The sequence below is a fragment of the Gracilinanus agilis genome, chromosome 1, assembly GCF_016433145.1.
Source record: "Gracilinanus agilis isolate LMUSP501 chromosome 1, AgileGrace, whole genome shotgun sequence".
NCBI classification, from domain to species: domain Eukaryota; kingdom Metazoa; phylum Chordata; class Mammalia; order Didelphimorphia; family Didelphidae; genus Gracilinanus; species Gracilinanus agilis.
Window position 1 is genome coordinate 728,501,335 of NC_058130.1, and position 27,231 is coordinate 728,528,565.

General features: G+C 42.3%; 1 protein-coding gene across 1 annotated transcript in view; it reads right to left on the reverse strand.

Annotated features, from left to right (window-relative positions):
- Positions 1-4,022, reverse strand: part of TMPRSS9 (transmembrane serine protease 9) — a 44,838-nt gene extending 40,816 nt beyond the window's left edge. The window contains exons 1-2 of the mRNA XM_044685345.1: positions 3,881-4,022; positions 2,198-2,325 (exon numbers count right to left, since the gene is read on the reverse strand). Of these exons, the coding sequence (XP_044541280.1) occupies positions 2,198-2,325; positions 3,881-4,022 (270 nt within the window). The remainder of the gene's footprint in view (positions 1-2,197; positions 2,326-3,880) is intronic.
- Positions 4,023-27,231: the final 23,209 nt, after the last annotated feature.

Sequence of the window (27,231 nt, forward strand, 5' to 3'; positions counted from 1 at the left end):
AGACACTTAATACAGGCTTGGCTTGACTTGGCACTTGGCTGAGGTACAGATACTTACTGGAGAAAAACAAGGATTGTTGGGAGCAAAAACCCAAAGCCAGTATGTATGGGAAGGGTAGAGGACTAAGGCTGATGACTGTAAGAATGGTGTTACCCTTCATGGAAAATGGAAGTTAGGAGGAAGGATGAGTTTAGGGAGAAAGATAATGAGTTTTATTTTGGTCCTATTGAGTTTGAGATAACTAGGGGATGTCCAGAGGGAGATGTCTAGAAAGGCAACTGAATACTGGGGACTGGAGCTTAGGGAGAGGGATTGACAGGTATGTTTGTGAGTTATTGGCACCTCTATGGGGAATTAATCCATTCAGTTTGGGGAATTACCCTGGAATAAAGCTGCTTAGGCTGGAGGCTGAGTGAGTCAGTACTAACATCAGCCTTCTACTTCTAGCCAAGCTCAGAGCCTCTCCTTCCTTGCCATACTTCATCTCATATATCCATCTCCAACGCCTCTTCTTCCAGCCCTCCTTCCAACTCCCATTCCTCCTCCCAGCTTCCCTGTTTCACTGAAGGGCAACATCATTCTCACACTCATGCAGCCTTGGTCCTCTACCCTTCCCACACACACTGGCTTTGAGTCTTTGCTCCCAACAATACTTGTTTTTCTCCAGTAAACATTTCTGAGCTCTTGTTCAGGGAACATTAATCAAATCAGTTTTACCACTGCTACTGGAGAGGAAGTAATCAGCCAGCCTTTGATTTGATTATTGTTCCCTAAACAAGAGCTGGCTACAAATATTCTGATACCTGTGTATTTCTGTTAAATTGGTTTCCTTTCATAATCCTGTGTATTTTTATTTTGTGCATTTAAAATATTATTTTGAGAAGAGGTTCATAGGCTTTGCCAGACCACCAGAGTAGTCCAGGATTGGAAGAAGGTTAAGAACATTTGGGCAAAAGGGGAAGCTAAGTGGCACAGTAAGTAGAGTGCAGGGACTAATATTAGGATCCTCCTGAGTTCAAATCAGGCTTTAGAAACTTACTAGCTGTGTGGCCCTGGGTAAGTCACTTCATCCTATTTGGAAGAAGGAGAGGGAAGAAGAGAAAAAGAAGGAGGAGGAGAAGGAGGAGGAGAAGAGAAGGAGGAGAAGGAGGCCAGATGATGAACCCAGGAACTCCTGCGTCTAGGCCTGTTTCTCAATGCACTGAGCCATCTAGTTGCCCCATTAACATTCATTTAAAATTTTTTTGATTTTGAAATTCTCTCTTTATTTCCCCTCTTCCACCTCATGGGAAAGCAAGCAATATGGAAGTCGAACCAAACCTATTTCCATATTGGCCAAGTTGCAAAACAAAAGAAACTCATATTTCTGACTCTAAGTTTGGGATTCTACCTGCCACAAACACAAAAGAGAAGAAATGTTGAGAAAATGGTATTGGATCTAGCAATAAGGACATCTTTCGTCACCTGGAGAAATTGTCTTGCATTGGAGTAGTGGGGGCTGAAACCAGATTGCAGGGGTCAGACCCTTAAAGTGGGTGGTGAGAAAGAGGAAGCAAGGAATGGAGGAGTTTGGCTGTGAAAGGAAGGAGAGACATAAGATAGATGTGAAGGATGGGGGATATCTAGGCAGTAGAGAGGAGGCCAGTGAAGAAGAAGGAGAGCTTGAAAATGAAGGATCTGGAGAGTGAGTAAAAGGGCAAAGTCCTAGAGACTGAAGTAGAGAGGAGGCCATTGGCAAAGAGAAGGAAAGGTCAACTCCTCTGAGAATGGAGCAAAGGAAGAGACAATGGGAAATAAGCAGGATTGGAGGAAGGAAGAGGGAAAGGTGTTTCATCTCTCTGACTCCTCCTTTCCCCCCTCTTCTATGGAAGCTCAAGAATGATCCCCCAAACTTCCCCAAATCATTTCAGACTTGGACCCCTCACTACCACCAATTCTTGGATCAGGGCCAGAACCCAACCCTTCAAACCAATATGGTGCACCAAGAGATGCTAGTGTAGTCTTTAATTTGTACTGTTTTGAGATGTCGAGATGAAGAGAGGGTAGGTTTCAGATCTGGATGGAATATTCTACCCTTACCCTTCAGGCCCCCCTCTCCAACCCTTCCTCTCCAAATCTCCACATGTGCTCCCTGGGAAAACTTCTCCCATCCATTCACTCTTGGTTTATCTATGTCAGAGTGAAAATCCCAACTTACCAGCCTTTCCAGAGCTGGAGTCAAAGCCCTATAATAGCTCGAGGTCTCTTGCTGCAGGCTACTGTCATAGAAGATTCCTTTCAGTTCAGCGGAGTGCTCAAAACTGAGGTCCTGTGTGTAGAGGGAGGCTGTGGGCAGAGACCAGGGCCCCATGAGAGAGCCCAACGCTAGGGACTCATTGCTTGGCTTAGCCTGGGACCCTGGGCCCTATTTCAGGCTTGGTACAATCTACTTGATTAATAATAATAATAATACAAGTTATTTTTTATAAAACAAACACTCTAAGCCCTTCATAGAAATGAGACTGGTCCTTACAACAACCTTATGAGACGAGTATATACAGACTATCAGAATTATCATGATCTGGGAATGAATTCCTTGTTTCTTCAGGGCAGAAATAATCATAATGTCTCTTAAGCCTTAGACAGCCTCAGATGTAGATCTGAAGAGAACCCTAGAGTTTATTTTAACCCCCCTCATTTTACAGCCAAGTTAACCAAGGCCCAGAACAGTGAGAAGACTCAAAAAGAGGATTATAGAGTCTTAGGCTTCATTTTCTCTTCTTTTCTTCTTTTTAAACTCTTACCTTCTGTCTTGGAATTGATCCTAAGTATTGTAAGGGTTAAGGCAACTGGGGTTAAGGGTCTTGACCAAAGCCACAGATCTAGGAATTGTCTCAAGCCAGATTTGAACCCAGGACCTCCCCATCTCTAGACCTGGTTCTCCATCCATGGAGTCACCCAGTTACTCCCTATTCTTATTTTTTAAGACTTAATTTTTACAGGAGAAACTTACCCAGAGATAATAGGTCAGTGATGAGAGAGGTGGTGTGACATAGGGGAAAGAAGGCTGCCCTTGTTGTCAAGAGAGACATGGCAGGTCTAGAGGCAGGAGGTCCTGGATTGAAATCTGGCCTCAGACATTGCCTAGCTGTGTGACCCTGGGTAAGTCACTTAACCCCCATTGCCTAGCCCTTACTGCTCGCTCTTCTACCTTAGAACCAATACACAGCATTGACTTTAAGATGGAAGGTAAAGATTAAAAAAAAAGAGAGAAAGAGAGCACGATTGAGACAGGTTTGAATTCTGGCTCCCATAATCAGTAGGTGCTTAACCCTATTTACTGACCTCTGAAAGCCTTAGTTTCTTAATCCATAAAATGGAGATGCTAATACTTAACACTCTCAGGGTTGTGAAGAAAATGCTTTGTGTAACCATAAAACAATTCTTTATTGGTGGCAGACAATTCTTTATTGGTGGCAGACACAAACCCTGAATCTAGGTCTTCTACCTCCCAGGCTAAGGAACCTTTGGACCACTCACATTCATCCAGCCCCATAAGGTTTACAAAGCACTTTCCTCATAATGGCCTCATAAGGTCTGGGATAAATATGTCAAGGTCTTAGGATGTCAACTCACAGATCCCAACCTGCCCTCTTTGAAGCTGGATCTCCCCTCTCCTGGGTCCATCACTCTACCCACTCTACCACAGTGTCTTTCTGAGTAGGTGGTGAAAGTCCCATTTTAGAGATGGGGAAACTGAGGGACAGGGAGGTCTTGGGACAGTAAGCATCTGAGGATGAATCCAAATGGGCACCTCCAACCATCTCCAGCCTCTCTCCAATCTAGGATGGTACCGCTATCATCGGAGACGTTCAGTGCTCTAAAATCCACACCCACTCACCCAGAAGGAGTCCTAAGAAAATGACAGCAATGGCACTGGCTAGGACGGTGGCCACAGTCACCTTCCAGCAGGAAGCATCCGCAGCCAGCTGCGCTTTTGTATTACTAGGCGTGGGATCCAAGTTGGCAACTGCCGCTTCCATGGTTCTTCGAAACACTCACGGTGAGCCTAGATGCCAGCCAAGATGGGGTGGAAAAATAGAAAGGGAAACTGGGTTAGACCATCAGAGAGATGCTATCATGCCTTATCTGCCTTTGGGAGTCGGTAACTGGTAGCTGCTGCAATCACACTGAAGAGCCTTTAGGAGTCAGTGATGCTTCAGTAGAGAGAAGAAGAAAGCAATGACGAACGAGGGCCGTGTGGGACGGCCCGAAGCTGCCCCCATTTGCTGCTCCGCTGGGTTATGAGAATAGCAATGAATAAATTGATGAGGAGAGATATGCTCAAACCACTGAGGAGTCGGAAGAGTTCTGCCTGACCTACTTTGAGCTCCCATTCTACTTGCATTTATCAGACATTTTTGTCTTCTGCCCCATCTCTCTTTCTCTCTGTCCCTCTAGTTGGTCAATCCGGCATTCAGCTGGCATTTATTAAGCCTAGACTATGTGCCAGACACTGTGCTAATTGTGGAAGATACAAAGAATAGCAAAAAATAGTCTCTGCCCTCAAGGAGCCCACAGTCTAATGGGGGAGATGACTCGTAAACAACTGCGTACAAACAAGCTCTGCACAGGATAAATTGTAAGGAACTGGCATGAAGGAGGATCAGGAAAGGCTTCTTGTAGAAGCTGGGACTTGAAGGGAGCCGAGGAAGCCACGAGGTGGAGGACTGGACGGCTGATCAGATGTGGCAGGTGCCAGAGAGTGAGGAGTGGATGGGAGCCTGGATGATTTCGAAGCTGGTGGTACCTTGGACAGTTGCCAGAGAAGTCAGGAAGAGGGGAAGCTGTCCAGGCAAAGATGACGACTTCAGTTTTTAGACAGGCTAAGTTTAAGTTGTCTGTGGGGCATTGAGTTGGAGATTTCTAATAGGCACTTGGAGATGGGAGACTGCAGGTCTTGGGTTGGACAAATAGGTCTGAGTCATCAGCATGGAGATGATAACTAGTGAGATCACGGAGGGAAAAAAGGGCCCAGAGCAGAGCGTTGGGGGACCCTCCCTGTCACTGGGAGTGACCTAGCAAAGATTCAGAAAAGGAGGTGGAGAAGTCAGAAAGGAAGGAGGAGAGTCCAGAGATCAGTGTCACAAGAACCTAGAAGAAGAGTGTCAAGAAGGAGAGGGGGATCCACAGTGTCAAAGGCTGCCGAGAGGTCGAGGAGAATGAGGATGGAGAAAAGACCATAGGATTTAGCAATGAAGAGATCCTTGTGGGAGCACTTAGGTGGCTCAGTGGATTGAGAACCAAGTCCTGGATTCAAATGTGACTTCAGATGCCTCCTAGCTGTGGACAAGTCACTCAAGCCTAATTGCCTAGCCCTTACCGCTCTTCTACCTTGGAACCGATATATAGTATTGATTCTAAGATGGAAGGTAAGGGTATAATAATTAATAATAATAATAATAATAATAATAGTCATTGGTAATTCTGGAGAGAGTAGTCTGCATTGAATGATGAGACTGGAAAACAAACTGAAAAAAGAATTAAGAGAATGAGAAGGGCTTCTTCTATTGTAGGCGGCTTTCTCAAGGAGTTTAGCCACAAAAGGGAAGAAAGATATGGGATGATAGCTGGGGGATTGGATAGTTTTTGAGGATGGGGGAGATCTGGGCATGTTTGTAGGCAGCTGGGAAGAAGCCAGTAGGCAGGAATTGGCTGAAGATGAGTAAAGATCATTTCTAGTTTTTGATCCTGAGCTACCTGTGTGCAAGGCTGTCTTGGTACACAATTGAATGTGTAAGTTAAGGGATGGCAGAATCTGAGCGCTGGGAAAGATCTTGGGAGGAGCTTGATAGCCCAACACCACAGTATCATAGGCATCTAAGCAAGCTACCACTCCAAGCATCATCTGAAGCATGGATGAGCAAATCTGGGCAATCTCCTTTTCCTCTTTTTCCCTCTTAGTCTCAGTTTTCTCATCTGCAAAAGGAGGAGATTGGACAAGAAGAACTCTAACCTAGTTCTAACCTATGAACCATGAAACTTCCATTGAGTTTCAACTGAAAAACCTCCAGTTTTGGGAAAATCACTAACTTGTTTTTTACCTTAAACCAATAGATCTAGCACTAGAATGGACATTAGAAACAATCTAGACTAGCCATCTTATTTGATAGTTGAGAATACTGAAGCCCAGCAAGGTGACCTGACCAATGCCATATATATAAGTAGGATATGCCAAGACTTGAACCCCAAATTTCTGATTCCTAATTTTTGCCCTTCCTGCTGCCCTGCACTGCCTAGTCCTATAGGATTGTAGAGACAGAAGGAACCTGAGAGATCATTTCTTTTGGAGGGTCTTAATCTTGTCTGTTTCCCGGATCCCTTTGGCGATCAGGCTGCTGAAACCTGTTGTTCAGTCATTTCAGTTGTGTCTGACTCTTCATAACCCCATTTGAGGGTTATCTTGGCAAAGATAATGGAATGGTTTGCCATTTTCTTCTTCAGCTCATTTTATAGATGAGGAAACTGAGGTAAACAGGGTGAAGTGACCTGTCCAGGGTCACACAAGCTAGTAAGTATCTGAGATCAAAATTTGAAGTCAGAAAGATTCATCTTCCTGACTCCAAGCCCTGCACTCTATCCACTGTGCCACAAAGCTTCCCTTCCCTTGGATATAGTAGGTGCCTAATAAATGTTGTTAGCTTCAACTGGACTGGAGATCAGCAGCCCATGTGAAGACTTTTGCTGAGAAGAAACAGGACTTGGGGGGTCTATCACTAAGGTACTCCTTGCAGGATTGACCTTCCTCCCCAACCCTTGTGGGGCCAAGGTTTGGTGCCCTCATTCCCTGGCACTGCCCCTCTATCCTACTCTATGTAATTCTTTTGCGGGCAAGTAGGTGGTGCAGTGGAAAGAGTGCTAAGCCTGGAGTCATAAAGACCTGAGTTCAAATTTGACCTCAGATACTTCCTAGCTGTGTGGCCCAGGGCAAAATAATTTAACCCCTGCTTGTCTCACTTCCTTTACCTGTAAAATGGGGATCATAATAGTAACTTCCTCGTAGGGTTATTATGGAGTTCAAATAAGATAATAATGGTGAAGTACTTAGCATAGTTACCCCATGTGAGTGGAATACACACATCCACAGCAATCCAGAAATAGTAATAATAAGTCATGGCTACATCGAGCTCTCAGGCTAATTAGTAAGATAGTTCCCATTTCTAGAGCCTTTTAAGGCAGACAGTACCTTCCTAATATAATCCTGTGAGTGAGGCAGTGAAAGTAATTTTATTTCACAATTTCTGAGATGAGAAAACTGAAGCTCAGGGTAGTTAGAGGACTAGCCTCCATCACACAATTAGATGTATCTGTTCAATTCCAGAAGCATTTATTAAATTCCTACTATATTCAAATGAATAAATGAAAACACATTTATTAAGTGCTTACTCTGGGTTGAGTTTTATACTAAACTCTAAGGAGACAAACAAAAAAAGCCAGACAGTCCCTGCTTTAAGCAGTTTGAACATTAATTGAGGAGAGACAACACATTAAAAAAAAGGCTTAGCCAGAGGGCTAGTGGAGAGACCCAAAAGCCTTAAGGATGGAGTCACAGGGCAGATGGCAAGGCCCAGAGATATTTAGACTATGTCAATGGTCAATGATAGTGCTCAGGGTCTGTGGGATGTAGAAGCAGGTTTAGAGTGTAAGGACTGGTGGTTCTTTATCTCACCTGAAGGAGCAGAGGGAGTGACTCTCATCTCATTGATATCATGTGAGCAGTCAAGCAGGCTGGATGAGTTCTGGGCAGCGCTGGTCCAGGGAGAAGGGTTAAAGGGGAAGGCAAAGGGCAAGGCAAACATGTACAAAGATAAATATAATACAGGAGGACACCAGGTGGGTTACAGAGGGGCAAAGAGGAGATCCAGACAAAGAGCTCTAGGAGAAATTGAGAAGGGAAATGATAAAGGAGGGTAAGGAAAGACTTCATGGCCAAGGTAGCACCCAAGCTGACATTGTAGGAAGTATCTTCCAGTGTTCTTATATACATCACTCAGCCACTCCTTCCATGAAGTCTAAAGTCCAGCCATACTGGCCTCCTTGATACCCCTCACACATGACACTTCTTCTGCCATCCCTGCCTTTGTACTGGATGCTTCCCATGTGTGGCATGTTCTCCCTCCTCATCTTTGTGTCTTGGAATTCTTTCTTACTCTCTCTCTCTCTTTCTTTTTCCTTCCTTCCTCTGTTTCTTTATTTGTTGTCTTTTCTTCCTCTCTTTTCTTTCTTTCTTCCTTTGTTTGTTTGTTTGTTTGTTTGTTTGTTTCCTCTTTATCATTTCTTATAGGACAATAGCATTCCACCACATTCATATACCATGACTTGTCTAACCATTTCCCATTTGATGGGTATCCCTTTAGCTTCCAGTTTTTGCTGTTATAAGAAGGCAACAGCTCACATTTTATAGCACTTTAAGGCTTACAAGTAGTGCAACTAGATGACACAATGGATAAAGTGTTAGGCCTAGAGTCAGGAAGACTCATCTTCCTGAGTTGGAGACTCATTTTTCTGATTTCAAATCTGGCCTCAGATACTTACTAGCTGTGAGACCTTGGGCAAGTCACTTAACCCATTTTACCTTGATTTCCTCATCTGTAAAATGGGCTGGAGAAGGAAATGACAAACCACTTCAACATCTTTGCCAGGAAATTCCCAAATGGGGTCATGAAGAGTCAAACACAACTAAACAACCAAAAACGTTTACAAAGCAATTTTTTCACAGCGTCATAATGAAGTAAACAATGCAGGAATTTCTATCCTCCTGTTACCAACATGTTCTGAGTTGAACTCTGAAAGTGATCCAAGTGTGCTATCCTTTATCATTTAGAATTTGTTCAACGGTGAATGGGTATCAAGGGTTAGACTACTTGACCTCAAGATTCTCTTCCAAATCTGGGATTCTAGGATTCTAGGATAATATAGTAATCTGAGGTATGAAAACAGAATAATAGAATATTAATTCTGCAATAAAGAACTTGACATTGGAAGATATTCCAATTTTACATATATGTCATGTTGGACCCTGGCAGACAGGTTGTTAACCAGGGAGTCTTAGCACAAGGAAAGCTGACCATAAGCAATAATGAAATCTCTTGAGGACTGTTAGCCAATCTGAGACCTGTTTGGGACCCAACTGGTCAGTAAGGAGGAGTCTTATCTCACCCTCAAATCTTTTATCTCTAGTGAACTAAGGCCTCTCCTCCATTCCTTTAGTATCTCAAACTTGGGATTTAAATCCAGGTGTCCCAGTTCTACCTCCAGTACTCTCCACACTGTGCCACACTGCCATAAGTTTTTAACTGAAATTAGACATACTCACAGACCAGAGTTGTCAACCTCTCAAGCCCTCTCTGGGTCCAAAGGCTCCTTGAGAATCTCCGAAAGCCTCCATCAGTCTCTTTATCTACTCTCCTTTAATGAAACCTGCTTTTCCCAAAGCATCAACATTTTGGAGCAATGGAAACCTATAATTAGCACTGCCAAAGTACTACTTTTGACTATTCCTCAAAATGGAAAATGTATCTGATTTCAGCTTCGCTGGGGGTTAAGCATTTTGGCCCCAGTCAAAGAAACCAGCTCCTGTTGGAAACATTATTTCTGTGGAGAAAATGCATTCTATGTTCCAAATAACTGACCTTTTGTCCCAAGCAAATGGACCTTCGGAACACTTCTTATTTTTTTTAAAAATGTGATCACTTCTTTATTTACATGGAATTAGATGAAAATAAAAAGGCAAAGATCTATGCTCCTCGGACAAAGAGAGGTATGTTTTCTGTCCTCACCACAACTATTACTGTCCAGGACCTTCTAGGAAGACAGAATGGCTGTAAGCACACACTCCTATGACTTATAAAAGAAGGAATGGAAGACTCTTCTTCCTTATCTGAACCAGGGATAAAACATTGGGGAGAGAGATGACTCCTCCTCACTGACCAGTTGGGTCCCAATCAGGACTCAGATTAGCTGGGAGTCCTTAGAAGATTTTGTATTGCTAGTGAATAATTATATAAAACCAAAGCCCTGAAACATATGCCCAAATAAACAAATGAGAAATCATATTTTTCATCTGTATTTCTATTCCAATAGTTCTTTCTCTGGAGGTAGACAGCATTCTTTTTCATAAGGCCCCCAGAATTGTCCTGGATCATTGCATTGTTGATAGTGGTAAAGTCTATCACATTTGAACATTCCACAATATTTCTGTTACTGTGTACAATGTTCTCCTGGTTCTGCTCATTTCACTTTGCATCTGTTCATGGAGGTCTTTCCAGTTCTTTATGAGAGATTTTGTATTGCTGATGGCCAGCCTTCCTTATGCTATATTACCTGGTCAGCAACCCCTCTTCCCAGGTCCAACATGACTTATTTGTGAGGTTAGGACATTTTGTAATCCCAAGTTCTTTATAAAAGAATCAACGGTCTATTATTTTATTTTTACACCTCAGATTACTATATTGTCCTAGAATCACAGAGTTTCTGAGTTGGAAGGAAACTTTGAGGTCAACTAGTCTATCCTCTAACCCCTGTTCACAGTTGAGCAAATTCTAGATGGTGAAGGATAGCACGATGTGATCACCTTCCGTGTCCAAGCCCAGTTCAAATCAAGTAGCATTTATTAAACACCTACAATATACCAGACACTATGCTAAGTGATGGGAATATAAAGAAAGACAAGACAATTTTTGTTCTCAAGGAATTAAATGTCTAATGGGGGAGACATCATGTAGACAACAATGTATAATCAATGTGTGTGTGTGTGTGTGTGTGATAAATCCAATGTAATGGACTTCTCTACTAGCAGCAATGCAATGATTCAGGACAATTCTGAGGGACTTGTGAGAAAGAATGCTATCCACATCCTGAGAAAGAACTGTGGGAGCAGAAACCCAGAAGAAAAATATATGATTCATCACTTGTTTATATGGGTATGGAATTTGGGGTTTTGGCTTTAAAAAAATCACTCTATAGCAAAAATGAATAATATAGAAATGGGTATCAAGTGACAACATTTGTACAACCCAGTAGAATTGCTTGTTGGCTCTGGGAGGGAGGAGGGAAGAGGGGAGGAAGAGAAAAGGAATCATGGAAACATAGAAAAATATTTTAATAAAAATAAAAATTAAAACAACAACAACCACAACAGAAAAAGCCAAGTAGAGGATTTTATATTTGATTCTAGAGGTAATAAGGGGCCCCTGGAGTTTACTGATATGGGGATGATGACGTGGTCAGGTCTGAACTTTAGGAATATTAAGACAATGGATGGTAGTAGGAAAAGACTCAAGGCAGTGAGACCAACCAGCAAATTGCTGCAACTCTCTAGGCATTATTGGTCAAGCCAGTCATCAACATTAATGGAACCTTTACAATGTTGAGTCATGTCCAACTCTTTGTGACTCCATAAGGAGTTTTCTTGACAAAGATGCTGGAGTGGTATGCCATTTCCTTCTCTGATGCATTAAGGCAAATAGAGGTTAAGTACCCAAGGTCACATAGCTAGTGAATGTCTGAGACTGGATTTGAGGGGATGTTGACCCCAGGCATGTGAAGACTTCCCTTGGTAGAATGGGAAGATGAGAAGAGTTTGTTCCAATGGCCATGAAGGTGGTGGAAGTGAAGCAGTGGCATCCTAGAGCTTGGTTAAATATCAAAGAAGCCAAAGTCATCCATTGCATCTGGGGCCACCAATGGTCACCTTATCTTTTGTCTTGCCACTGGACGTCAATGACTTTGGAAGAGAGAATGTGGCTGATGACTTTGTGCAACTCGGTCTCACTTAAATCCAATTAATGTGCTAGTCAAAAGACATGGGGATGGGGCAACTGGGTGGCTTAGTGGATTGAGAGTCAGACCTAGAGACGGGAGGTCCTGGGTTAAAGTCTGAACTTTTAGACACTGCCTAGCTTGTTGACCTTGGGTAAGTCACTTCACCCCCACTGCCTAGCCCTTACCGCTCTTCTGCCTTGGAGCCAATCCGCAGTATTCATTCTGATATTGAAAGTAAGAGTTTAAAAAAAGGTATCACCAGTGAATGTCATTTTAGTCCTTTTCAAATATGAAGGACACCAACCATCCATCAACCAACCAACAGTGTACAGAGAAGGAACTTAATATCAAGTTTCCTCCTCCCTTCTGTCTCTTAGAATCTCTCCTTCCTTGAGGTCAAAACAAGTTTAGGCAGTCCCTTCCACACTTCCTGACCACCCCCTCCAGCTACTGTGGTCCTCCTTCCAAACATTCCCTTGTAATTATTTTGAATAGACTTATCCACAACCCAGTTGTCTCCTCCAATAGAATGTGAATTTGAGGGCAGGGCCCGTCTCATTATTTGTTATCTTTCTGTCTCTAGTGCCCAGCATACTATCTTAATAAATGCTTGTTGATTAACCGCCCCCTTAAATGTGTTGTGTGCTAAGCTTTCAAAAGGGAAAGGCAAAGAAAAAGAGGAGAATTGAGCTAGGGCATGATATTCCTAAGTGAGAAAAAAAGGGAGATGATGGGAAATGGCTGTTTTCCTCTGCCAACCACTGAGTGACACATTTTTCTTATGTTATTGGCAAGAAAGACTGAAAGCTCCCAGATGGAAGAAGTTCCCACTTAACATCTGATTGGCAAAAAAAAAAAAAATGCAATTACATGAAAAAGACATGAGAACACTCCTAGCAGAACACAAAACAACTGTAGATGGGGAAGATGCAAATTATATACATATTCCAAGGAAGACTTGGCTGAGCAGCCTCTGCCTGGTGGCAGGTGGGTGTAGGCTGCCCACACAGATTGCCAACAGTGACTCGGTGGGACAGACACAGGCTCAAAGATATCCTTAAGGACATGCATGCTTAGAGAAGGAAGTGAGAGCAGAGGTTATCAACAGAGGAACAGCCCTGGTGTTGGGGGGCCATGATTAAACATGAAAAGACAGAAATCTCCCAAATGCATTAGGTAGAAATGGAAGACTTATGGAAGGCCACGGACAAGAACTGCCTGGGAAAGGGGCAGCGAGGTGGCTCAGTGGGTAGAGAGCAAGCTCCAGAGAAAGAAGGTCCTGAAATCAAATCTGGCCTCACCAGATGGATTCAAGAGTGGATTCTATCAAACATTTAAAGAACTATGAATCCCGACACCATACAAACTATTTGGCAAAATAAGGGAAGGAGTCTTACCAAATTCTTTTTTTTATGACACAAATATGGTGCTGATACCCAAGCCAGGAAGACCAAATCTGGACTCAGATAATTTCTAACTGTGTGACTCTGGGCAAGTTACTTAGCCCTTAACAGCCTTGGAACTGATACTTAGTATTGATTCTAGGACAGAAGGTAAGAGTTAAAAAAAATAACTGCCCAGATTGAGAAGGCATGGGTGGGTTTCTATATTATATTATAGATTATACTATATAGAACAGAATATATTCTATTATAATTATATATTGTATAATAATAAATCATATATAATAACAAAATACAGAATGCAATAAATTATACATGATAATAGAAAATATAATAAATGATATATGATAATTATATAAAAATATAAAACTATATGTAATAAATTATATAATATAATACATAGAATATAACCTCTCTCTCTGTATATATTATAGATTTTAATAGAATGCATATTCAATGGGAGCCAGGACTGGCATGGTAATCATAACAGCTAATGCTGTCCTCAATATGAGACCTCTATCTGAAAAACTGTCTATAACATTTTCCCCCAACTTACTCTTTTCCTTCAAATCTTGGCTACATTCTTTTTATTTGTACAAAAACCTTTCAACTTAGTTTATTTGAAATTATCTATTCTACATCTTATAATGCTTTCTATCTCTTATTTATTCATAAATTCTTCTATCTATAAATCTGATGAGTGATATGTTTCCTGTTCTTCTAATTTGTTTATGTCTCCCTTTATACCTAGGCCAAGTATCCATTTTGATCTTATCTTGGTAAATGGTGTAAGATGTTGGTCTATACCCAGTTTCTGCCAAACTGCTTTCCAGCCATCTTGGGCTACATTAATAAGCAGAAGCACCTTGGTGGAACAGAGGCTACCGTGCAGGACCTGGAATCAGGAAGACAACCTGAGTTCAAATCTTGTCCCAGCCAGGGACTAACTGCTGACTGCATGACCCTGGACTAAGAAAAGCCTCTCTCTGCCTCAGTTTCCTCATCTATAAAGTGGGGATAATCATAGCACCTCTTCCCCTAGGATTGTGGTAAGGATCCAAAGAGATAATATGTAATAATTACCAGGATTTTTATAGTAACTTTATAGATTATTATTTCATTCTAGGGCCATTGCATGAACTTAGGTGTCTCTGCTTATCCATATATGTATGGATGGATATATGTATGTGTATGTATATATTAATTTATGTGCATATGCATATGTGTTTACAGAGGAATGAATATATATTTGAGTGCTTTGCCAACCTTAAAGTTCTATATAAATGCAAGCTCTGAGCTCTTCTGATACATGTCTGCTGATGATAGTCAGAGAATCTTAGAGAAGGAAGAGTTCTTGGAAGTCATGTAGCTCAGGCCCGGGGCAAGATTAGTAGAGGAGAAAAAGCCACCACATCCACCATGGTCTGATCAAGCGTAACCAGCCACAGATTTCTGTTGTTGGGACAAATCTATTGGCTGGTGAACAAGGTTCTGACTCAAACAATGTGTTTTCTGCTGGTTGTTTTTCGGCACTTTTTTTTAACCCTTACCTTCCATCTTGGAATCAATCCTAAGTATTGGTTCCAAGGTAGAAGAGTGGTAAGGCATCTCTAAAAGTGGGGAGGGAGACAATCTGGATCTTACAAGTTTAGAAAATATGTTGAAAATTGTTAGCTATTGGGAAAATTGGGAATTGGGAAAATAAAATTTAAAAAAAAAAAAGAAGAGTGGTAGTAGGTAGGCAATTGGGATGAAGTAACTTGCCCACCTAGGAAGTACCTGAAGACAGATTTGAACCCAGGGCCATCCTGTTTCTAGACCTGGCTCTTTTCCCATTAATCCACCTACCTGCTCCCTCAGCATATTCTTAAATGCAGACTTATGGCCATACCACTGTCTGGCTTCCTTTGATTTGCTGCCATGGATCATTTGCACTCAGCTTCAAGCATTTTTCCTATATTAATTGATGCTTCAAACAATCTGTTTTCATCAGTGTTGGTGTTTCTGCTACTGACAAATGTTACCACTCCTCCACTGATGCTGATGGCAACTTTTCAGTGCCTTAACAAATGGTTTTGAGACCAAAAGAAATGGTCTGGTGGCCAACTCTTAGGAGATAATCTCTGAATTTAGCTAGATTTGTCATAGGATAACAGGCCACCTTCCCCTCTTTATAGGATCTAACCAGTGCTTAGCAAAATAGCATAGCAAAAAAAAAAAAAAAAAAAAAGGATCTTCCTTCATATATCATGCATTTTAATCCAGGAAGACAACATGAAAGAGGACTGGAGGAGAGGGAAGGGAAATTGTGGTGGGCTGGACTTGGCACTAACCAGCTTTCCCTTGGAAATTAGCAATCACTGTAAATCAGGCATTATTTATTGTTTTGTTAATTGCTTAGACTTGAATACTACAGATTCAGTTTAAAGGGTGGATGCTACATGTATAATCTATGTTGTTTGCTCTATATCAAATGTATAGCATGTATATCAAATTGTTTGCTTTCTCAAGGTGGGGGGAGTGAGGGAAAGAATTTAGAAGTCAAAATAAAAAAAAAAACAAATGTTAAACATTTTTGTTCTTAAAACCTGTTTTTACCTGTAATTGGGAAAAAATATTTTAAAAAGGGGAAGATTTTGCTTACATATAATTGAGAAAATAAAATAAAAATGTAATGAAAAAAAGTGTGTGCTACTTTCTGGAGAGCCTTGCTGTAAAATATTTATCAGCACAACCCTGGATGGGTGTCTTCAAGTATTTAGTAGCCTGTCACGAAGAAGAAGACTGCCTGGTTCTGCTTTGCCCCAGAGGTTAGAACTAGCAGCAATAGGAAAAAAGGAGCCAGATTTCAGCTTGAGGTAAGGAAAAAATTTCTAAAGATGAAAGCTGTTTAACTGTGAATAAACTACATTGGAGGTAATGAGCTCCCCCTTACAGAGATCTCCAAGAACAAGATGGATGGCCTTTTGTTAAGAATGTTGCAGAGGGGATTCTGGGTTCAGGTACAGATTGGGATTGATGGCTTCTGAGCTTCCTTCCAGTTCTGAGTCTGTCCATGTTACTTCTCTGTCTCTGTCTCTCATCTCTGACTCTGTCTATTTTTCTCTATCTTTGTCTCCCTCTCTTCCTCTCTCTCTCTCTCTTTCTCTTTCTCATCTGTCTCTTCTCTCTTTCTCATTTCTGTCTCCTCTCTGTCTCTGTCTGTTTGTCTTTCTCTTCTCTTGGTCTCTGTCTCTTTTCTTTCTCATCTCTGTTTCTTTTCTCCGTCTCTCTCTGTCTCTCTCCTCTCTCTTCTCTCGGTCTCTGTCTCTCTTCTTTCTCATCTCTGTCTCTTTCTCAGTCTCTCTGTCTCTCCTCTCTTTCTCCTCTCTGTCTTTTTTCTCCGTCTTTCTCTTTCTTATCTCTGTTTGCTCTCTCTCTCTCTCTCTCCTCTTGGTCTCTCTGTCTCTGCCTCTCTCCTCTCTGTCTCTTTTCGGTCTCTCTGTCTCTCTCCCTCTCTCCGTCCCTCTCTCGGTCTGTCTCTCCTTTTGTAATGTCAGAGTCTTCATTTGTAAAATGAATTGGCCCTGAATGACATCCGAGTTCCCTTCGAGCTCGGGCGCTCTGTGATTCATATTCAGACATCTTTCATTTTTCTTTCTTGATTACGAGATGGCCTTTAGCTGAATCCCTGTGACCATTTAAGGGATCCTTTCTCTTCCCCAGCCCAAATGGATGTCATTAGCTTTTAGATGAGCCCTCTCCCCCAGGGAGTGAATCAACCTTTTTCTATTCTGCGCGAGGTGCATCTCATTACCAGAAACTTCACCTCGATTGTTCCCTGCTGGAGGCAGCTGCAGCGAATCTGTGGGCGGAGTGATTCATGCCTCCTCCTGTGATACATTTTTCTCCACAAAAAAGAAAAAAAAAAAAAGAAAATTGAGAATGACGCTGGGGAACAATTCCCTTCTGTTACTCCGCTGCGCTCGGGGAGCCGGCCCCTCCGGATGAGCTCCCTCTGAGGCCAGAGCAGGTGATGAGAGGGCCTGCGGAGGCTGGAGCCCGGCCAGGGTGCTCTCTCCTGGCAGCGGCTCCCGGGGATGAGCGTCACGGATGATAAAGGCTTCTCTGCATCTCCGGGCTGCTCTCAGAGGGTTAGGAGGCAGAAAGAAGAGATACGCTGGGGACTCGAGGCAAACAGCTGCTGGGGACACTCGCTTCTTTATGCTGCTGCTTCTTCTTTTAAAGGGCATCTGTGCTTGGCCGAGATGGAGGTGTGACCCGGTAACATTAGCTTCCCCTTCCAAGAGACGATTCAGGAATAAGAGACGCCCAAGCCTGGAGAATCGAATCGGGCCTTTTAAACTCAAGATGAACAAGGCGGGCCTGGAAAGAGCTCCGATCTTGGAGGAAGAAGACCCAGGTTTAAGTTTCAGCCCCGACACTTAGCTGTGGCTTCGGGGAAAGTCGAGGATTAACTCTGTGCCTTAGTTTCCTCAATTGTAAAGGGAAGATAATAATGCTTGTATTGTCTGTCTCACCGTGGTGAGAGGAGCATTTATGATGTGCCTACCGCATCCCAGGCACGGTGCTAAGTAAGCATTTCAGTGACATTTGATCAAACTTAAGTACTTCGTCTATACGTCTATTCAGCCCGCTCTTTCACACCTCCATTTGATGGCTTTGAATCTGAAAACACTAGGATGCCAAAGGTATCACATTTCCAGGTGACCTAAAAGTCAGTACAAAGATGCAGGAGGATGCGCTATATTGTTGGTTGCTGGTTTTTGTTTTTGTTTTTAAACCCCTACTCTTCTGTCTTGGAATCAGTTCTGGATATTGACTGGTAAGGGCTAGGCAGTGAGGGGTAAGAGACTTGGCCAGGATCACTCAGAGGTCATATTTGAACCCAGAACCTTCCATCTCTAGGCATAAGCCATCTAGCTGACCCCTTGAAGAAACTTGAGGGAAGCCAATAAGAGAACAGATAAAAATCTGAGACTCCTCTTTTGACCCCTTTTGTGATCTACACCCTTTCTTTTTGAAAAGTATTGTGGCCTTATTGAAAAGCTTTAAGCTCTTAGCAAACCAGTAGTCAAGAGGTTAACATTTTCCCCCTTTGGTCAGAAATGCAGCCAAGGCCAAAACTTTAGTTTAGCTGGGGTATTTGCCCCTGAGAAAAGTATTCTCAGACTTAGCTTGCTGATAATTATGCAGCTGAAGGTCCAGCCTGGTTCTTATCTTCACCTTGAAGTTTCTGAGGTTTTTGTGTGATGTCTAAACTAGTTGCAATGTCTGCGAAGCTGTAAAACTCTCTCTGTGCTTGTGGGTGAAAGGGAGTTTGAATTTTCATATATAATAAACTTGTGACTCAATGGCACTTCAGAGAAGCAGCTATGAGTTAACAGTTAATATTGTCTCTGTCCCATAATTTTCTTATCAACTAAGCCATCCTTATTAGAGATGATAAATAGATCTTGACAGCAACCTAGTGTTGATGGTGACTTATGTATGAGAAATGTCATATGTGGCATCACCAAGGACATGTGTGACTGGTCAAGTAGTAAAAGTGAAGGGCAACAAATGCAAACAGGCAAACACCATTATTGGTATTTGGGAAATATCAAGAGAACCAGAGAAAGGTTCTCTTTCCCCTTTAGGGTACTGGATGACTTCTTTATGGAAGATTTATGGAAAGACAATGGACGGGGGCAGTTAGGTAGCAGAGTGGATAGAACTCCATGCATGGAGTCAGGAGGCCCTGGGTTCAAATCTGGCCTGGGACACTTGCTAGCTGTTTGACCCTGGGCAAGTCATTTACCCTGATTGCCTAGCCCTTGCTGTTCTTCTGTCTGAGAATTAAAACTAAGAAGGTGAGGGTTTTTAGGGGAAACAAAAAGACAATGGACAATTGAAGAGAATGAGAAGGCATGGGTGGGCTATAATCTTTGCCTATACAAGGAGATCCACATTGATGAGATCATGGAGCCATCCAAGTATGTATGATATTTGGAGGGGTGTATATGTGTGTAGTAGAGGTGTATACCTGTGTGGAAGGAGGTAAGAAGGTTATAGTGGGTTCAGAGACCAGAGTTTTTGTCTCATCTGTGCTGTGAACTCACTCTGACCTTATGCAAGTCATTCTCTCCCTTTAGGACTGTTTTCTGTTTTGGAAAATGATAGCTCTGGACCAGATGACCTCTAATGCCATACCTTTGGGTCAGATGACTTCTAATGTCATAGCTCTGGACTAGATGACTTCTAATGTCATAGCTTTGAACCAGATGACTTCTAATATCATAGCTCTGGAGCAGATGGCCTCTAAAGTCATAGCTCTGGACCAGATGACTTCTAATGCCATAGCTTTGGGCCAGATGACTTCTAATATCATAGCTCTGGATTAGATGACTTCTAATATCATAGCTCTGGAGCAGATGGCCTCTAAAGTCATAGCTCTGGACCAGATGACTTCTAATGTCATAGCTTTGGATAATATGATTTCTAATGTCATAACTTTGGACCAGATGACTTCTAATGTCATAGCTTTGTACTAGATGATTTCTAATATTCATTATAGTTATGAAATTCTTCAACATGATATACATAATAAATATTTCATCAGGCTGAAGGTTAACTAACTTAATCTTTCCTCATTCAACCCCTTAAATAAGGGTTTTGGAGTACAAAATGTGTCTATCAGGGGCAGCAACTAGGTGGCTCAGTGGATAGTGAGCCAGGCCTGGAGATGGGAGATCCAGGGTTCCAATCTGATCTCAGATACTTTCTTACCTGTGTGACATTAGGCAAGTCAGCTAATTCCAATTGGCTAGTCCTTACTGCTCTTCAGCCTTGGAATCGATACTCAGTATCTGTTCTAAGACAGAAGGTAAGGGTTTTTGCTTTTTTAAAAAAAATGGGATCAGCAAGGGTTTCCTGTAGAAATAAAGGCCTTAGTTCTTTAAGAAGGTGCTCTATCATCCCAGAGGATCTTGGACCTCAAATGCATGGTGAAATACGACTGGTTCAGCCAAAATTTGACGAGTATAACTAAAGAAACTTCTATTGGTGTCATCACAATCAGAAAAGCAGGATAATTGATTTGTTGGGGGCAAGAAGGCAGCAATTATTGCTAATAGCAAGCACATTAGCCCTAAAAGGATGCTAACTTCTGCGTACTTCTAAGGATTCCTGAAATCAGTTAATAGAAGGAGAGATAGCCTAGGCTTTTGAGCTGGTTTTAGATTGCTCCTATCTGATTGGATTCATGAGGGTTTTTTTTTTTTTCAGAAGAAAAAGCAAGAAAACTGGATGAGTCCTCTCTGTGATAGAACAGCGTAGTTCTAGGGATTCCGGTTCTTGGGGAGGATTTCCCAGTGCACCTCAATTTTCCTCCATTTTGCACTGGGCCATACTGTAAATGGCCAAAGGACTTAAAGCATACACCAAAGGTGTATTGAATGGCATTGACCATGTCAAAAAATGTCACTAGAAGAGATATATCCTGAACATATCTTTTAGGTGTAAAAGGTCTCAAGATCTTAGCAGCCAGAGGCCATAGGACCTTGACAATTAGTCATAATGAAGTAATTTTCATTTGCCATATTAATGATATTTGATTCCATTGATACTTGCACAAATTATGGGATTTATAGGGGACAATAAACTCAAAATAACAACAATAAAATATGGCAGCCAGAAAATGTAATGTGACCTTTGACTGAATTAAGAGAGGAATAATATTCAAAACTAGGAGGGCTGTTCTCAGTCTCTATATAACCATTTCTGGTGTACTGTATTCAGTTTTATTTTGCCCCATTTTAGGAAAGACATAGATAAGCTGGATATTGTTTAGGGGTGGACAACAAAGATGCGGGACCATGCCATACAGAGATCACTTGAAGGAACTACGGGTGATTAGCCTTCAAGAAGAGAAGATTTAGCTGTCTTCCATTATGTGAGTGGCCAGCATGTGGAGAAAGGATCAGAGCTGTTCTATGTGGTCCCAGAAGGCACAATTAGGAACAGTGAGCAGAAGGTGCAAAGAGGTAAATTTAAATTTGATATTCATAAACATTAGAGCTATCCAGATGTGGAATAGGATGATGCCTGGGATAATAATGAGTTGTTCTTCATTGGAGATCCAAAAAAAAAAGTCTAGATGACCACTTGTTGGATATGTGGTAGAGTCAGACTCTTGTTCTGGCATAGGTTGGGAGAGAAGACCTTCAAGATCCCTTCCAGCCCTGAGATTCTGTGATTCAGTGGTCCAGTGAATGTCAGTCTTGCATTTGCCACTTTCATCTTTGTCCAAACTGGCCATTCCATGGCTGAATAAATTGTGGTCTGCGATGGCGATGGAATACTATTGTGTTATAAGGAATGATGAACAGGATGGTTGCAGAAAGAGCTGGAAAGACCTTCATGGATTGATGTGGAGTGAAATAAGCAGACCCAGGAGAATATTTTACGCAGTAACAGCAATATTGTGGATTGATCAAATGTGAGAGACTTTGCTATTAACAGTAATGCAATAATCTGGGGCTATTCTAAGGGATTTATGAGAAAGAATGCTATCCACATCAAGAGAAAGAACTGTGGGAGTAGAAACACAGATCAAATGGAGTATTCCATTGAATCTCATGGTCTCGTGGTTGGCTGCCTGAGTTCCCATAGAATCAGGCTGAGAAACTTGGTGGTCCATAATTCTCATCTTCTGATCTGACCATCATTTTTTGATATGATAGACTGCCTCCAATGGAGCTGTTGCCCTGGCCAGAATCCCAGATTAGATGGAGATAATGTTATTTTCCTGGGACAGGGAAGAAAAGAATCCATAGACAGTTTATCTGAGAACAGACAAATTTCCCAATAAATAGGACTTTGAACATTGAATAAGAAGGGAGGGGGCAGGTGGAGGGCAAAGTATGGCCAGTCAGTGTTCTGACACTCAGTTCTTTTCTTGTAAAGCACCAGCTGTCTCCTTATCTGCCTCAAGGAGAAAGTCTTCCCTGGAATTGCTGTTTACTAGACAAGTGGCATAGAATGTCTATGGAAGAGAAAGCCTGAGTGAGAACTGAGTGAGGCAACGAGGTCCCTATCCTAAAGCATAGGGAAAAGGAAAGAGGAAAAGGACTCATGTACAAAAATATTTATAGCAGCTCTTTTCATGGTAGCCAAAAATTGAAAACCAAGGGGCTGTCGGGCATGTGACTACAATGGGATATTATTAATTAGCTATTAAAATGACAAAATGGACAGTTCAGAAGAAACTGTGAAGACTTTTCTGAACTGATACAGAATGAAGTAAGCAGAACTAGCAGTACAAATTATAAAATGGCAACAATAGGAGGCAGCTGGATGGCTCAGGGGATGGAAAGCCAGGCCTAGAGACTGGAGATCCTGGGTTCAAATCTGCGCTCAAATCTGACTTCCTAGCTGGGTGACCCTGGGCAAGTCAGTTAACCCCCATGGCCTAGCCCTAATCACTCTTCTGCCTTAGAATCAATACACAGTATTGATTCTAAGATGGAAGGTAAGGGTTTTGAATACATATATACCTAGCCCTTGCCACTCTTCTGCCTTAGAATGATAGATTCCAAGACAGAAGGTGAGAGTTTAAATAAATAAGAGCAAAAACGTATTTCCTAACTGGGTGACTTTGGTCAAGTCACTTGACCCCCATTGCCTAGCCCTTACCACTCTTTTGCCTTGGAACTAATACACACTATTGACTTTAACACGGCAGGTAAGGGTTTAAAAAAAGAGAGAGCAAAACCAATAGCCAAAATGGGAACAAAAGCACTCCAAGAGAAGGTTCAGAAATCTGAATCCTCTTCAGAGAGGATGTGTGTGGCCCAGAATGGCACTATCCATGGCACAGAAGTCAGGGGACTTTCCTTATTCTCATTTCCTACTTAACTAGACCTTCTTTCCTTTTCCTTTTTTGAGTTTTGGGTAGCACAGACACCACAGAGAAGGAAAATCACTGTGACCCTAACTGTCTGTGAGATCCGTTTTGTTATTATTGTTGTTGTGTTTTGTCCTTTTTTTTGTGTGTCCGGCACACAGAAGACCCTGACTCAATGCTAGCTGACTGGCTAACTGACCTTCAACGAGTTGCTTTCCAGCTCAGGGGTCTCCGATTCTCTTTTTTGGGCTCCTGGGAACCCTTCACCATCCTAGCTGCCTTTCTCTGGGCACTGTCCAGCTTATCTTTGTCCTTTCTAAAATGTGGCTCCCAGAACCGAACCTGATACTTCAGATGGAGGCTGACCAGGGCAGAGGACAGTGGGAACGAGCCCAACCTCTTCATTCTGAACACCACACAGCCCACAATTGCATTAGCTTTTTTGGCTGTGATTCACTCAGACCCTTGATATCATCCTCTCTCCCATCGCCCAGGCAGATTGCCCCATGATCATGGCCTCCCTCTCCCTAATCTTTCAATCTCTCACTTCTAAGAGCTTTCTTCCCTTCTGCCTACAAGCGAGATGCTAGGGACAATGGGGGAGGGAGGAGAGAAAAATCCCCTCCTTTTCTCCTCCCCCAATAGATGAAAGAACCCAAACTGATTAGACTGGGTCTTTTAAGGGTCGCCCTGGGGCAGGGCTAATCATTATTAGTCCAGGGAGTTCAAATTTGGCTTCAGACGCTTATGACCCAGGGAAGTCACTTAACTCTGGTTGCCTCAGTTTCTTCATCTGTAAAATGAGGTGGACAAGGAAATGGCAAACTACTCCAATGTCTTTATCAAGAGAATCCTAAAGAGGGTCATAAAGAGCCAGTTGGCCTGAGTTTATCTCATCTGTAAAATGTGCTGGAGAAGGAAATGGCAAACTATTCCAGGATCTTTGCCAAGAATAACCCAAAATGAGGTTGTCAAGAGTTTGATGAGATTGAACCAAAAAATACTGAGGAGGTTGAGAGCTGGATCGAGGATGGGGACTATGAAAGTAGAGCAAAAGGGACAGACTCGAGGGATATTTTGAGGGTGGAAGTCCACAAGATTTGACTATTGATTGGCTATGTGGGATAAAAGCGAGTGAGGAGCCCCGAATGATGCTGGGCTTGGGAACTTGGGTGCCTGGAAGAATGGTGGCCCCCACAATAGAAATAGAGGGAAATTCAGAAGAGGAATCAAAAAGTTTAGGGAAAATCAAGTTATAAATATCCAAAAGGTTCTTGGTGATATGGGACTGGAGCTTAGGAGAGATTAGATGGACAGACGTGGATCTGACCATCATTTGTATGGAGATAATGATGATACCCAAGGGAGTTGATAAAGAATGATATCAAAGAGGGAGCTGGGAGAGAGAAGAGAAGAGGAGTCTTGGGCTGTACCCCATTAGGACAATGATCCAACTGAGAAGGAGCAGTCAGAGAATTAGGAGAGGAACCAGGAGAAAGCAGAAACCAGTGATGGTTCCAGGGGCCAGAGTCCAAAGTCCCAGTTGGGAGGAGGCATGGCGTGTAGATGGTGGCACAATTCCTGGCATGCAATAGGCACTTACATGCTTTTTGCATTAAATGATGAAAATAAACTTTAAGTTGAGACAAATTAGAAATTCTGGATGACATTAGAACACGCAAACATATACATGTGTTCTCCCAACCACTTGTCCCTGGGAAAAACTCAAAATCCTACAAGTACTGGTCATCGAAGTAGCGCTCTGACCCAAGGCAGCTAGGTGGTACCACAGTGGACAGAATGATAAACCTAGAACCAAGAAGACCTAAGTTCAAATCTAATCTCAGATATTTCCTAGCTGTGTCACCCTGGACAAGTCACTAAACCTATCTCAGCCTCTCCCTTTCTGAAAAATGGGGATAATAATAATAGTAACAATAGCACCCACTTCTCAGTGAAATTCTGAGAGTCAGATTAGATCATAATTGTAAAGTGAGTCTTAGGTAAATGCTAGCTATCATGACCTCAAATAGCTGAACTCAAATTTGGGCAGACTCGAACTTGTTTTGCTTCCTGCCTGGGCTACTAAATTCCTCAAAACTTTCCTAAAGTGGCTTCTCTGTTTGGTGAAGAGGAAAAAAGATCTTTAAAGGGTAATTTTAAAAATGCATTTGATAACTAGAACAAGCAAAACAAAAAGCCTAAAAGCGAGCGTCCCGAGACACCGTCTATCCAATTCTCTGTACACAGAACATCTCCATGAAGCTTTTGTGTCCCCGTTGCACAGACTGGAAGGTTCCCACTGTTTCTTCCAGTTACTAGACTCACTGCCATACAAAATCAAAGCTTCCTTTATCCTTAACAGAAGATCAAAGTACTTGCTGTAAGGGACAGGAGAGTCCCAGCATGCTCCAGCAAAGGGCAGATCTTTGGAAAGATCAGAGCATCTCAGAACTGGAAGAAAGGGTCTTAGTTCAACCCCTTCATTTTGCAGATGAGAAAACAAGCCTAGAGAAGGGTAATGACTTGCCCAAGGTCCCTCCAGGAGTCAGTCCCAGAGCCCAAGCCTCCCGACTCTAAGCTCTGAGCATTTCTAGGCACGTCATGGTGCCATCAAATACAGGAGAGGCTGGAAACCAAAACCAAGTTTGGGAGTGTTGACAGTGGCATATGGAGTTCTGATGGCCATCTGGAGGGTAATTCACGGCACAGTTGGAGCAGACTGTGAATGTTTTCATACAGAAATGCCGAGAAGTTGGGGAGCCAGAAGCTTTAGCAAGTAAAACAGGCTCCGTCAAGAGGCAAGAACATCAGAGAGGAGAAATAAGAGGCCACTCCAGCTTCCTTGTCTTTGAGCCTGAGTGCCTTTTCAATAGAAAGCATCCCAAACCCATTAAAGTCACAGCAAGCCCATCTCTCTTCGAGAATCAGAAGTGTCATTCCCAGGCGTAGTACTTACTGGGTGGCCGTGACTGAGAGCTGGGGAGATCAGGTCAGACCAATGTTCCCTTTAAGACTGAGATCAGCTTAATAATAATCGGTGCCATTTTTAGAATGATTTAAAGTTGGCAAATCCCTGAGGCTCAGAGGCTCAGAGATTTAGAGCTAGAAGTGATTCTGGAGAACATCTATTTCATCCAGTACTCCATAGGGTACAAATGAAGAAAGCAAGGTCCATGAATTTAAGTCATTTCCCCCAAATGAAATAGCTCAAGAGTCAGGATTCAAATCCAGGTTCTCTGGCTGCAAATTCAACGATTTCTCTACTACACATGTGGCTTTTCTCATATTAATTAATTAAAAATTTTTGTTAGGAAATTTTATTAAAAATATTTATTACATATTACCTTAAAGGCATCTGGGATACATGTGGGAAGCTGAGACAGCTTCTGTCCTCGAGGTGCTTATATTCTAATAATGGGAGACACGAGGAGAGGCACGAGGAATTACAGGGATGGTGAGGAGAGCCATGGGGCAGTCAATCATCATGACTTTTCCAGAAGTGATAACTAGCTCTGATGAACTCTGAGTGCAAAGGGAAGTATAATTTTCTTATTTTTCCTTACTTGAAAAAAAAAAACCATGGCTAATGTGGAAATATGTTTTGTGTGGTTTCACATGTTTACAGGTACCCCTTCCATATCACAACTTTTCCCATCAAGGTTTCCATATATCTTGGGTAGGGTTGACATTAGGAAGGAAATGGGAGGGGGCAGCTGGGTGGTTCAGTGGATTGAGAGCCAGCCTGGAGACAGGAGGTCCTGGGTTCCAATCTGACCTCAGATACTTCCTAGTTGTGTGACCCTGGACAAGTCACTTAACCCCCATTGCCTAGCTCTTACCTCTTTTCTGCCTTGGAACCAATATAGTATTGAGGGTTTAAAAAGAAAAAAAGAAAAAGAAATGAAATGGGAATTTTTGGGGAGATTTGCAGAAGCAGCAGACACTCAATGACCAGCAGATGACAGAAAAAGTTTACAGATAGCCTCTGAGCAGATACCATAGCCCAACTTTTACAATAAGGGACTGTAAACACCCCATAAAAGAAAAAGAAACAATTCAGACTTCTGTGGTACAAAGAGAAGGTTAAAATTTTACTTGGATTTTCCAATCTCAGGGGCACCTCAACCCCTAACTGTC